Raw genomic sequence first — 13,664 nt, 5'->3', positions numbered from 1 at the left:
GTTTTAATATTTAATATTTAATAAATATTAAATATAAATTGTTATAAATGCTCAACACTTAAAGTTAGTATGGGGTACAAAGATTATCATGCAAATTTACGTATCTTAAATGCTACATGCATGCAAAGAATGTCACTTACCAACTCATCTGTGTCTGGTGTCAGGTAAGGGGTCTCTCAGCTTCAAGGGTAACCTTGAGAGGTATACCTGCTTGAGGGGAGATCACCACTATGCAGCCAGGTGCTATGGAGGGAGAGCTCAACAGACCCTGATAGCTGCAGATATTTACATTGCAAAGTGGTTGATTTGAAGTAAGTTTTTGTACTATTAATGCAGTTTCTGTGACTTACCAGTCCAGCCCCTAGTCAAACCTTTGGTTTTGGTTTGCTCGTTGATAGCCTCACACAGTAGAGTTAACTTTGGTTAGACCTACTTGCTGAGCATCTGCCTGGACCAAAGTTCACTTAGTTCAAACAGGAGGAGTGCACCCATTACAGTGTGCCACAGAGATCTGCCCTAAGTGAGGAGAGGCTCTTAAGCATAAGGTAGAAAAGGATCCTTTTGAATATTATATTCTGGGTTTGCCAGTGCACTGGTGATCTTTTTGCAGTGGTTCTTTTCTGTGGGATTTGAGAGGTATGCAAGTGCATGTATACAGATTTAACTAACAATTATTACAATGTTTTATTAAAATGTACCAGTAATTAATTAATTAGAGGGCACGCACCAGAGAGAGGAGCAGGTGTACAGAGATATTCTAAGGATGACATTAAAGTTGGGCATTGTATTACTTTTGAGCACTGATCTGCTGCATGTAAAACTTCTATCATCTCTTTCTTAATAAACAAAATAGGAAACTTCAAATATTGAATACGGTATCTGGAAGAGGCCTGTGAGGGGAAAAAAAAGACCTAATTAAAAAGACTGCTTTTCTCTACAAGCATCCAAACATAACTGGCTGTTCAGCCCAGGGATTTAATCATGGATTTAAATAATAGCCAAATCTTTTCCAAATCTGCCTATCTACATGATTCATTTCCTGCTTTTTCTAATTTGTTTGTTTTGTGTGCTATATATGAATTTTGATCAACTGTAGCTTGCTGGACTAATCTTGTATTTTTAATACAGTATGCTCATTGCCTCCCAACTGGAACCAACATATGCCAGGAGAGTTTACCCGTGTTTCGATGAACCTGCCATGAAGGCCACGTTTAATATCAGAATTGTTCATGACCCAAACTATGTGGCTCTCTCCAACATGCCTGCTATTGGTAGGTAAACAGCAAGATGACTTAATTTTCCTCTCACCCCCCTTAGATTACTGTTAAAAGGGGTGTAATTTATCTACTATAATCCGCTACAGCAGCACCCTGTTGTCTATGTGCTAACATCTTCACAAGGCACAGAAAATCTGTGTCCATGAACTTAATGATTTGGACACTGTTCTTCATAATTAGTGTCTCCAATGGCAATAATTATGGCAGTTTTCTCATTGCAGCGTGCTTCCCTCTGTTTGCTGGGGGCTGCAGAGTTTGATTCTTGGTGTTTACTGTTTAGTGTTTAGTCAGTGTGTCTGTCTTACTGTGTGACTCCTTTTTAAAACAAAATGTCACCCCTAAGTATGCAAAGCTTCTGTTTGTGATATCAAAGGATTCCTTTAATTCTCAGTAGATTTGAAGACATACTTAGAACATGCAAAAAATTGTTTTACCAGGCAGAGACCCTATAGCCTCCTGTGTAGGTGCAGAATCAGATTGAGAGGATTACAAGGCTGTGGAGATCCCTTGCTGGGGCCTCATGTGGGATGTATGTGGCGTATGAGATTCCAAACAAATGAGATTTGCATGGAAGCTAAGTAACTTAGGAATTATAATAGATGGGATCCCTGTGAAAATTGCTGGAAGAATTTTCTACCCCTGAAACTCTTGTCCATGTCCCCCTTATTTACAAGGAAGGTATCATTAAAATATTTCATAATTCTTAGGCACATGTGACCTACATTTGAATCATAATAGATCATATGTTTCAGAGATAGGCAGCATGGGATGGGTTGTGCACAGCTTGCTCACATCTTAAAACTGATGCAGTTTGATACGCTTCCAAGACTTCAGTTAAGAAGCTCAGTAGTGGCTTTTTGGTGTTTGTGTGGAAGGTCATGACTCTGATACGTGTCAGTAGCAACGAGTCTGGCTGCCTGCCTTCTACCAGAAACACGTGAAGTTAGTGCAGGAATACAGCATATTGAAGAGAGTGATTAAAAAACATGCAGAAGGCACAAAATTCCATGTTTATTATGGAAGAGGAATGGTTTGAGTATTTCTTTGATTTTTTTTCAAGATGTATCTGAAATGAAAGATGAAAATGGAAGCCTATGGACTGTAACCACATTTAACACATCACTGAAAATGTCAACTTACTTGACTGCTTTTGTGATTTGTGATTTTGATTATATCACCAGAACCACGCAGGGAAACGAGGTAAATATGAGACTGTTTAACAAATTATAGCAGTTTACAACAGAAGTTGGCTCTACGGTGTATCATGTGCTTTAGAAGGTATCACAGACATTAACTCTGTTTTCCATTCCAAACCCATTTGCTTATGTAGCCAAACTGCTAACATTTATCCTGTAGATATTTCTGCAGAAAGCTTTCCTTTACGACAGTTAGTTTATTGTCTTGTCCTGTTCACTTCATACAATTACACAGGTAGGTATGGGCTGTGTATGTTAAAATTTAGGAGCAGCTACTTTGCAGAAAGTACTGGACAGATTCGGGACCTTCTTACTTTCTTAGGCTGTCCTAGTTGGAAAAAATGCCTGTTTCCATTGCTGTGACAAACCACCGAAGTTCAGTGTCTTGTTCTTCAAGGCTCTTTGAGAAGCAGTGTCATGTCATCAGTAGGAGCAATAGTGTGCTCCAAGCATTTCGTTACTAGTATTTTAACATTTTATTCTGCAGTGGGCACATTTTTTAGCCTCTGAAAGTGTTTTGTGTTTGAAGCTTCTTCATCTGTTAGTATTCAGTTTTGCTCAGCGTTTAGATGAATGAAATGTGGAGGATTTGAGCTGCTAGGCACCTGGAGGAGTCTTTGATTCAGCAATACATAGGGGATGCATAAACTTTTCTAAGCCTACTCCACCACTTTTGCGCAAGCAGCTGTCCTTTTCAGAACTGTGACAAAGCAAATGGACACAGGAGGGGAAAGCTTTGCTTGCTGCAATGGTCTCTCTTACTGAGAGGTATGGATGTCATCTGCTCAGATGTCATCTGTTCTCTCCAGCAGAGAGGGAGGCCAGTGGTCTGTTTCAGGCTATGAGAAAATTCAAGAGGAGAGATGTATATGTTTGCATTGCAAATACTCTCTGACCATCTATTTATCTCTCTCTTCAGGTGGGCTAAAGAAGGTTTTAGGCCCAGACTCACTGGCTGGAACACATTTGCCTCAGTATGTAATTCTAAATAGTTTTACAGTATTTCCCCTTAATAAAAGAAAAACCATGAGTTTTTTTGTTCCAGCAATGTATAGTTGGATTCAAATCTTGGTCCTTCAGAAGTTACTGGAAATCTCCTAGATTGTAGCAGGATCAGGCTCTGTGCAGCATTTTGTTAGGTTCAGCAAAACTTGATCTGGACTTGTTTTCATTAAAAGCTTCATTGCATGGCCTGGTGTGGACAGACAGCATTTTTTTCCCCCAATGATTCATAAAAGCGAGGAAAAGAAAATGAAAATATGTGGGTTGTTTAAACTACTCTTCCATGTTTTATTGCAGATACGTATTTGGGCTCGGAAAGAGGCAATTAAAAATGGGTATCTTGACTATGCTTTAAATATCACGGGCCCAATATTTGCATTTCTGGAAGACATACTTAACATCAGCTATCCTCTGCCAAAGACAGGTGAGGGGACTTCTGAAATGGACCAGAAATGGCTGCTGATGGCATAACATTCACAGAAACAATGGGTTCTTTTGCGGTGCTTTCCTTTTACAGCTGACCACATTCTTTTACAGCTTACCCTCTAATAAACCCCTAAACCTTAACTCACTGAATTCTCCTTTCTGCACCATGACTTTTATTAACCTGTAACTCAGCACTCTTACCTTCACATCCCACTCATTCTTTTAAAGCATAGTCTCCTCATAAAGGGGCAGATAGGACAACAAAGTGGATAGAAAGGAGTAGTTCAGTCCATGGTTTCTGGGATGCACAGACCATAATATGCAAGGATGTTCTAGTCCCTGTGTCCTCGTAGTAAATCCATGCTTGCTGTAACCTGTGTCTCCCTGAAGCATTCCTTGCCTTCTTCGTCATGTTCCTGTCTTACCCATGAGTTGTGTTCCTTGTTACCCCATGAATTCCGGCGCATTCCTCCCCAGAAAAAAGACTCCTGCAGGAAAACATTGTTTCTACTTAAAATGGACATCAGGTAAGTCAGTTGAGTCAAGCTTGATTCAAGAAAAAAGAATGCCATCATGTAGTTTCACTGCAGAGTCTGTTTGCTACTTGTACGTGGATTTCCAAGGTTTACAGCATGAATATTATAGGGAAATGGGTTCTTTTATACAAATTAGTAGAAAGTTGAGAGCACAGAAGGCAGTTCTCATTTACAATGAAATTTGGAGGTTTTCAGCATGATTTTAGCAGACTGCAGGACTGTAGGGGAAGAATTTAGCTCTATTCTTATGGAATATTTTGTTAGTTTGTTGAATCTGTATTTTGGCACTTGAGAGAAATAAATTTTAATCTGTGTATATGTATTATCTCCCAGTGTATTTCTAATAACTTGCGGAATTCCTACAGTCATCACGGAAAATGTAATATATGCAGCTTTCACTAAATTTTGTTATCTTAGTAATCAAGGGCTATAGACATTTCTGTTTCATGCTCATGTTCTGTTTAGCAGCAATGTCAATACATTAATTCACTAATATAAAGCTATTACAAAATGAAAGAATGGTATTATGGACTTACTGTTTAATAGGATTTCAGTTTCACAAAAGTCTGTAATACCATGACAATCCCCACTGTAATGCCATGCAATATCCACTGGATTTCCCAATATCTTTCTCTCATGTTTTGCTTAAAAATCAGTAAGATTAGATCAACCAAGAATAGCTCCTTGTAAATGCTAGAGATTTCTATTGCAAACTCAAAATGTGAAATTAAGAATAAACACATTTAAAATCAGTGATCTTTAAGGGTTTGATTTCACCTGATTTTAATGCAGTTACAAAGGAGCTCTCTTGCCCCAAGTTGGCTAGATGAAGGCTGCCTCACCAAAAGTGAAATACCTTTGCTGTAAGCTGTAGGTCATAAGCCCTGCTGACATGCAGCCTAGCTGTGCTGTAGTTCAGCAACATGCCTACATTAAGTGCTTAGCTTTTGGACTGGAGATTCTCATGGTCAGATGGTTTGAGATACAAGCTTGTGTTTGTTTCAAAATGCTCTGTATAGCTTTTCCAAATGTTGATCTTTGATGCCAAGTTTAAACAGCGTGTCCTTCTTGGAGTCCCTTGATGTTTTCTTCATCTCTCATATCTGAACTGGAAAACTGCTCCCTGTGTTTAAGGCAGAAGGGCAGTACAGAGCTAACCGTCATACTGTGTAAATGAAGATAATATTTCTAAGGTGCCTTTCAAGTAAGAGTGTAAAAGATACCTCCACATAAAGCTGAAAGAGCAAGATTTTTTTTTTATCAGTTGTTATGCTGGGAGAAAAAGGTAAGTATGACCTTACCCAAATACAGCAGAAACTCACAGAGAAAGATTTCTGACTATCAACAGTGAATATATTCTCTTCTAGCCTTCATTTTCATTAAAAACATTTGTATGTACAAGATACAGGACAGAGCTGGGCTTTGTGGGAGTTATGTGGCTTCCTGAAAGAGCGGCAATCATAGGTGAAAAGCATTATGAATAAATTTTGGAGTTTGCCATAATACCACAAAGAGCTATTAAACTGTAGTATCCTTTAATTGGATGCTGCACCAGTGTGAACACTAAAGTCATGTGAGCATTTTACTTACAAAAGTGTTAAAGATACTTCTCTTTTTTTTTTTTGTCTGCTAGATCTGGTTGCATTGCCTGATTTTGGAGCAGGTGCTATGGAAAACTGGGGGCTAATGACTTTCCAAGAATCATCACTGATGCACATCCCAAGTGATAAATTCACAAGCAGAAAGGCAATGATTGCCTTAATAGTGTCACATGAGCTAGGACACCAGGCATGTGGTAAAAAAATTCTGTACATTTATTTGTGTATGACATTGTTTCCTTCTTATTGATGATGATGCAGTTACTGATTAGTAGAAGCAAAATAATTATTTGCCAATAGGGGGGTGAGCACTAAAGTACTGAAAGCCTATTTGATCATATGTTCTGCTTATAAAACACTGCTACAAATGACAGACTGCATACTGACTGCACAAGACTCACTGATACAAAACTGAACTAATTTTTTTTTCTTACACAGTACTTGAATCCCATGCTAGAAGATACCCTAGGGATGTAGGGATGACACAGTACTCTTTACAGTGTACTTACTACTTTGGTAGGAGAATTAATGGAGGTCGTCAGTATTCTTTTGTAGTGGCAGTTCATGTACATTGCAAAAGGTATTTTTTCTGTAAGAAACAGCCTGTGGTATGATAGAACAAAATAAGCATGAAGACATTTTACACTGTAACTGGATCTTTGTCCAGCTTTTGTAGAGATTTTCAAATTTTTTCTTACTGGATTTGTAATGATAATGCAATTTCAATTCTTTATTTACTATGTCTAATTTACTGTTATTTGCCAGAGCAATAACTGCACTTAGTCAAGAAAGTAGCAAGAGAGTTTAATTCGGCTAGTGCACCTGTATGCCTTTCTAACAAGGGCTGCTGACAAGCTGCCAGCACTTAATTAAACTCTATTTTAAAATAAGGTTGTAGTAATGGTTTTTAAGAAATAGCAAATAAAATACAAATCTGTAAGTGGTCATTATTTTGTTAAATATGAACCGCCAAATATGAGTACACAGCAGCTGTTGTGGAAGTTTTATACTTGCCAGAACAGGGATTTGCTGATTTTGGAAATTGTTATTTCCCCAGTTCTGTTTATTATTCCCCTGACAATTTCATTTTGTTAAGAACACGGAAAAATGTTTTTGTAATTGCTTAATAAATGCCCTACTTTTAATCATAGCCTGATATGATCTTGTGGATATTTAAATTGCATTGAAAAGTGTTTAAAATGACATATCCTGAAAGAATGACATAAAGCACTGAGATCCATATTCATTGTATGAAATTACAGATGAAGCAATTTAAAAATAACTGCCCTAAACTTCTGACTTGATCCAAGGTACATCTTTTTCTACTGAACTTTCACCGTGTGCAGGAATATTCAGCATTTTATTCAGTTAACATGTACACATTAAATAAAGTTAGTTTAGCATAACCTGCAAAGAAATGAAAACAGCAGTCCAAAGAGATTTTGAGATATTTTTTCTTTATGTTTAAGTGGTTTGGCAATCTGGTTACAATGAAGTGGTGGAATGACCTGTGGCTTAATGAGGGACTGGCATCTTACTTTGAGTATCTGGGAGCTACCTTTATTGAACCCAGGCTTTCACTGGTAAGTACGAATGCTTACTAGCAAAGTTCCATCATGTACAAAGCAAAGTAAAGTGCAGGAGATGGGATTTAATTAAACAATACTATTATTAACTTAACTCCCATGGGAAAGACCAGCATGTCTTGATTAGTTCCTGGTAGGTCTCTGTTGGGTGCCCATGATCACACCTAGCTCTTGTACAGCTGGTTCAGAGGACAGCTGGACAGCTGTGATTCTGCAGTGACACGGAGTTGGAGTTTTGCCCTAGATCTATCATATAACAAACCCAGATTTCTCTCCTGGATCCTGATACAGCCTCCCTGCCTGGCCAGCCCTTTTCTAAATATCCCATGCCTCAGGTATCTTTACCAGGCAGTGACTAGGTTGGGCCATTTTGGGTCTGTTTACCCCACTGGGTTCCTGAAGGTCTAGCTGTAAATAAGGCAAATATAATGCACATAACTAATCCAACAGCAGGCTAAAATTCCTTCCTGTTCAGCCCAAATGGGAATAAGTGTAAATCCCGTAGTATATTAGAAAACTCCATCCATCAGTAAACTCTGAGACAGGTGGGTAGGTGAATCCATGAGATGAACTTGCCTGAGTGATCTTAAATGTCAGTGCCCTAAGATTTGGAAGGAAGGAAAAGTCTTTGGTATGGGCAGGCCTGTGCCTGCAGTTAATCCAGTCTGCTTTTTATTTGGCTCAGTTGAAATACCATTTGTCAATTTCCTTTTCTCATTCACCAAAGTGCTTAATTACATGCTTAATTGGAAACTAATACAGGCATGTCAAACAAATTCTGTCACAAGGATTTTTAGGTCATCGGATATGCTAACCTTCTGCTTTGAACTTTGATAATAGCTCACTTTGTTTTCTGTAATGCAGTATTTTTATATCACTGAAAAGTGTAAAGGCCACCAAATTTTAGGATTGGGTATACAGTCCCTTCTACTTCATGGGAAAGTTAGGGAGTGGGGGAAAAGATCATTCCTTGCTTATGGACAAACAATTTGTATTAGTGCTGGTTATATCTACATTCTCTCCTGCCAATAAGTATCTTCTGTTCAGCTCACCTAGATTTGTCTTTTTCTTGCAGGATAAAATCTTTTATGATCATGTTGTACAACGTGTCTTAAGGGAAGACAATGAAATAGGAGTTCGATCACTGTCAGAGAGTGAAGACAAGATCAAAGGATCATTTTCTTTAATGTCTTTGTTTGACAGCATCACATACAACAAGGTTTAAAAATATAAAATTCTTTCCGTTTCTCGTGGATTCTAAACTAGTGTTACAAAGTATGTTTGAGAGGAACTATTGAACGAAACTGTTGTTTCGTCATTCAAGATTTGTTTCTGCTGCACACACAAATTTATTGGGTGTTGCAAACCTATTTGGCTATGAAAGATATGCTGGAAACATTTTTAACCTTTGTGAAATATGAAGTGTAGGAGTAGCCTGACTAAATCCTATGGAATACAGTTTGAAAAAATATTGCAACAATAATTGCAATAATAATTCATTTTTTTCTCATATCTTTTTTTTTTGTACTCCAGGGGGCTTCTGTAACCTGGATGCTTTCTGGCTTCCTGACTGAAAAGCTGTTCCTCAAAGCACTTACTGTAAGTTTGAAAAAATAACCCCTTCGTCTTGATTTATAAGCTTGAAATTGTTGTCTGCTTTGCTGATGCTTTTCATTGAGCCCTCATGAATTCTGATGCTTCTGTTTGTTTCCACACAGCTGTATCTGAAAGAATTTTCCTTCTCAAATGCTAATCAAGATGATCTTTGGACCCACATCCAGATGGTACTCACTTTATATCTCTAGTGTTCTTTCTTTGGTGTTTGGTGCAGTCCAAATTTAGGATGTATAGTGTTTGTAGAAGACTGCACTGGAATAAGGCTATCCCTGGTGCAGTCTTTCTCTTGCATAAAATTTGCTTTGCTGGTTCTTTCTGCCAGTGTCTTCGCAAGTATTAATTTGGCTCCTTTATTGTACCTGAGATCAGCAGAACTAAGTCCAAGGAGTAGAGAGCTAAGATGGGAAGTCAGGACCAGGCGGAGTTTTGGGTTTCATGGTGATTGCATAAGCCTACATGAAACTTCATAGCCTATTGTTCTGGAGCTGAAGTTCTGCCAGATCAGAGTGTATGGTGCCTTGGGCTTGATGATCAAAGATGCTGATATGTCACAGATCCAGCAAAGTCTATACCAAGGGCAGTAGCTCAGCATTTCACCCTTCCATGATTTTGGCAGAAATATGACAAAGAAGACAGGTGCTAATAATAGGTTTATTTTTTTTTAAATCCACTTTTCTGTTCCTTTAAAGAAGGCTTCTATTGTGTTGCAGACTCAGTCTTAAGAATGAGTGTGTTGCAATTTCAGATATGCAAGGCTGCCACATCTTTTAAGCCAGTGAAGACTGTACCAATTCACACTAGTTGGGACTCTAGCATAGTATCTTTTTCAATTTGTATTCACTATTCAGTTTGTTCATTAGGTCACTTAAAAATCTTTGTGTTTCAGCAGCTTTATTTGAATGAAATTAACAAATCAAGTCTGTCATAGCCATACAGGCATTTAAGTATTAACACGAGAAAAAGAAAGGATAGCAGTCAGGTTATAGAATGAGAAATGTTATCTCAGTATTTCATAATTCCTAAATAAGGCTTATCCTACCTTTATTATAATGTCAGAAATGTCCATTGGGCTTTGTTACATTGATTTTTTACATGAGTCAAAGACCAGTAAACTGGTAAGCAGTTATTTTGTGTAATGTGTTAGAACAACTTCTGAAGTGTTGCTGAAGCAATATCAATAAGTACCTGTTTATCATAAATATTTCTGATTCCTCTTTTCTTGCAGGTCATAGATGCACAGGACGAAGTTCAGTTGCCAGCATCTGTAAAACAAATAATGGATTCCTGGACCTGCCAAAATGGGTTTCCAGTTTTAACATTAAATGTAACCACTGGAACAATTAGACAGGAACAATTTCTTAATAAAAAGAATGAAAAGAGTACTGATTCTTACAAGTATGTTTAGCTTGTGTTCTATGTTTATACTCTGGGTTTTTTTTCCACGAAACTCTTCAGTTGTCATCTGATATTTTAACTTGATGATTCTCTTGTCACAATCTGTCAAGTAAAATTTATTTGAGACTGGAGTTTGCAATAGTTCTGCAAAGTCTGCTTGTTTTGCCAAAATGTTGCTTTCCTCTGGAATAGTGATTTTTCCATCCACATAACAATAAAGACAGACATAGGCCATAGATTGGAGGCAGGATTTTTGCCTGGCATTTTCTTCTTTCCTCATCCCCCAGGTGTACAAAGAAGTGACCTGGATGAACCATGCTGTAACTTCCTTCCAGTGCACTTACTATCAGTCTCTTCTGCCTGACAAGGATAAAGGGTTGCATTTAAATACTCGTGTAAATGATCCCTTTCTCAGAAAGTACTGATACTTGACAGGCAGCTCTACATTTCCTGTCAGTGAGTGTTGCTGAGTGCCTGGGGCTTTTGAAAGCTCTGCTGCTTATTTAGATGCCTAAAAATGGTGATAGAAGGAGCTGCCTTTGGTCTCCCACTTTGGAAACTCCTGGCTAGAGTTTGAATATTCATGAAATTCAGCATAATTAAGCATAAGAATTAATCATATTATCTCTCTTTTTTGTTTGTTAAGTAACACATGGATTATTCCTATTTCTTGGATGAGAAATGGATCATCACAACCCTTAATGTGGCTAGATAAAAGCAGCAGTAAGTAATGTAATTGTTTGCACATTCCAAAATCAAGCTGATAAAAACACTCAGAAGTCTTTTATAAACTGAGGATATAATTCAATTGAATAGGGAGATAAAACTTTAATACAGAATTGTCTGTGTTTATCCATTGTGACGATCTTGTGTTACAATAGCAGTAGGTTAATATAATGGTTTTTTTCTAGGTTGCATCAAACTTCAGTATATATTTTTCATTATATGGTACAATGCATACTAGGAGTAGAGGTTTCCACAGTAATTTTGATTTTGTCATTTTTAAGCAAGTTCAAAGTCTTGCTCCTCATGTTTCTGTATTATTCTTACCCCAACAGATCTCACTGATGTTAACACCAGCTTTTGAGTATAGGTCGGATCTCAGCTGTGAAGTATCAGAAAATGATCAGCTCAAGTAATAGAGACAAGACTGAAAAAACTAAAACTAGCAGTGAGATGTGACCCAACCGTGTTATTAATTACTATCTGTAAAACCAGAAAAGTAAAATTTTCAGCACTATTTAATTTAATTTGTGTGTGAAAATTTGATGAAAATTTAATGAAATTAATTAATGAAAATTAATGAAAAATTTAATGAAAAAGAGTAGCATTTTTAAAAGTTTTAAAGTCTTCTAATAGAAAAGTGGTTTTATGGGCATCTCCAATAAAAAAATTAACTTCTTTCTCAGTTCAGCTCTTTCCAATAAACAGCTATATTTTCTTTTGAGAAAGAAACATAATCATTAGAATGGGGTAATACTTTTCCTTTGGCAAGTCAGTCCTGAACTCCATCAGGTTTCATATCAGTTACAAGGAGATGCAGATACATGCATTGGAATGTTTAAGAGCAAAACTACAATATGCTGTGTCCACATTGCAGCTCTCCACCCTTTGTTTGCATTGGTTAAAAGTTACTTCCCCTCTTTTTCAAGCAATAGGACAGCTTGGGTGATCATTCATTTAATGGTATATGAGCAAGTAAATAAGCAAAAAATGGATGTACATCTATTTTATCCATATATCCCCTGAAAACATCCTGCAGTACTTGTGCTGTCTAAACACAGAAGTGTCAGTCTTCTGTACAGGGTAAAGCAGTGCTGGGTCTAGATTACTCACCAGTATTGACTTATTCTCCTAAGTGAGTTTTCTTTCTCAAATCAGGATGACTGTAGCCAGTTAAAACAGCATTTGAATACGCTTCTTATGAGGCAGCTTAAAGATTCCTTAAGACTACACTGGCTCCTTCAAATGCACTGCAGGTTATCAGGAGCAGTCAATCAGACATGAACACATGAACAGGTAGCAGTGAGATGATATGAACTGCAGAAGGAGGAGATAAGTGAGTGATGTAACTCAAAACAACTACAGTGTTATTTTATTGCAAATAAGCATCTTCAATTACTTGTGTCTTGCTTAAACTTACCTGTTTTGCTTTTTTTGATCTCCATTTATGTGAATACTGGTTACTGGTTCTTCTGTAAGGTACTGAGCACTGTGTTGCAATGCGTATGCTGGGGGTGCATGCCCAACAGCAGGCACGTGAGGGTATTGCTTTTCATCCAGAGAGTTTATTCTTAGGTAAGCTTTCTGAACTCCCTCAGTTGCCTAAGATCTAAAGACTAGAAGCAAAGTGGGTCTCCATCTCCCTTTTGCGATTTCAAGGTGCTCAGGGGTCAGTGGCTTGTTGAAGTCATTCTGCTGTGCAGAGATCAGATCACAAATGCACTGAGCTTTCACAAAATTCTCTTTGAGTCTAACCTAAAACTTGTGTCTCAGATCTCAGAGGAGCACCAAATATACTGTTTATAAATGCAAGAGAATTTAGCAGTCCATGGAAAATAAAATGATATATTCTAATGTCACTTCACAGAAGTGTTTCCTGAAATGGAAGTATTTGAGTCAGAATATGACTGGATCCTGCTAAATGTAAATTTGAGTGGATACTACAGAGTGAACTATGACAAATTAAACTTGAAAAGATTAGCACTCTTGCTTGAAAATGATCCAAAGGTAAGATCATGTTTCTTTTCTCAAGCTTATAAACAGACTCTTTCCATGTATTTCTTCTTTTAGTTTTTACCAGAAATCGCTTTGATGAAAATGTGGAATAATGAGAAACTAATGTTGGGAAAGGTGAAGGTTCCGCACAGGGAAGCAAGCGGCCGACTCCGTGTGGGTGATACAGCAAGCTCCATCTTTATTGTCCGACAGGCTCTTTCTTATACAGTGCAGAAGCAGGCGTACAATTATCCATCATTTTTAATTGGCTAGGCTCTAAAGATAGCATTCAGGTACTCCCCTTACTCACAGC

The 13,664-nt window shown here is 37.6% G+C and overlaps 1 protein-coding gene across 1 annotated transcript; it reads left to right on the top strand.

The window, feature by feature from the left end:
• Positions 1 to 69: 69 nt before the first annotated feature.
• LOC103804210 (aminopeptidase Q-like) lies at positions 70 to 13,492 on the top strand (the record flags this gene model as incomplete). Its single annotated transcript, XM_009076809.1, has 13 exons — positions 70 to 164; positions 1,129 to 1,271; positions 2,338 to 2,477; positions 3,773 to 3,899; positions 6,071 to 6,225; positions 7,505 to 7,618; positions 8,697 to 8,840; positions 9,155 to 9,220; positions 9,340 to 9,405; positions 10,464 to 10,633; positions 11,280 to 11,356; positions 13,224 to 13,363; positions 13,427 to 13,492. Coding segments are annotated over exons 1-13 (1,503 nt in total), but the record flags the coding sequence as incomplete, so codon positions are not given.
• Positions 13,493 to 13,664: the final 172 nt, after the last annotated feature.

The sequence above is a fragment of the Acanthisitta chloris genome, unplaced genomic scaffold, assembly GCF_000695815.1.
Source record: "Acanthisitta chloris isolate BGI_N310 unplaced genomic scaffold, ASM69581v1 scaffold40166, whole genome shotgun sequence".
Classification (NCBI taxonomy): Eukaryota; Metazoa; Chordata; class Aves; order Passeriformes; family Acanthisittidae; genus Acanthisitta; species Acanthisitta chloris.
This window is presented reverse-complemented; position numbering and strand designations above follow the sequence as displayed.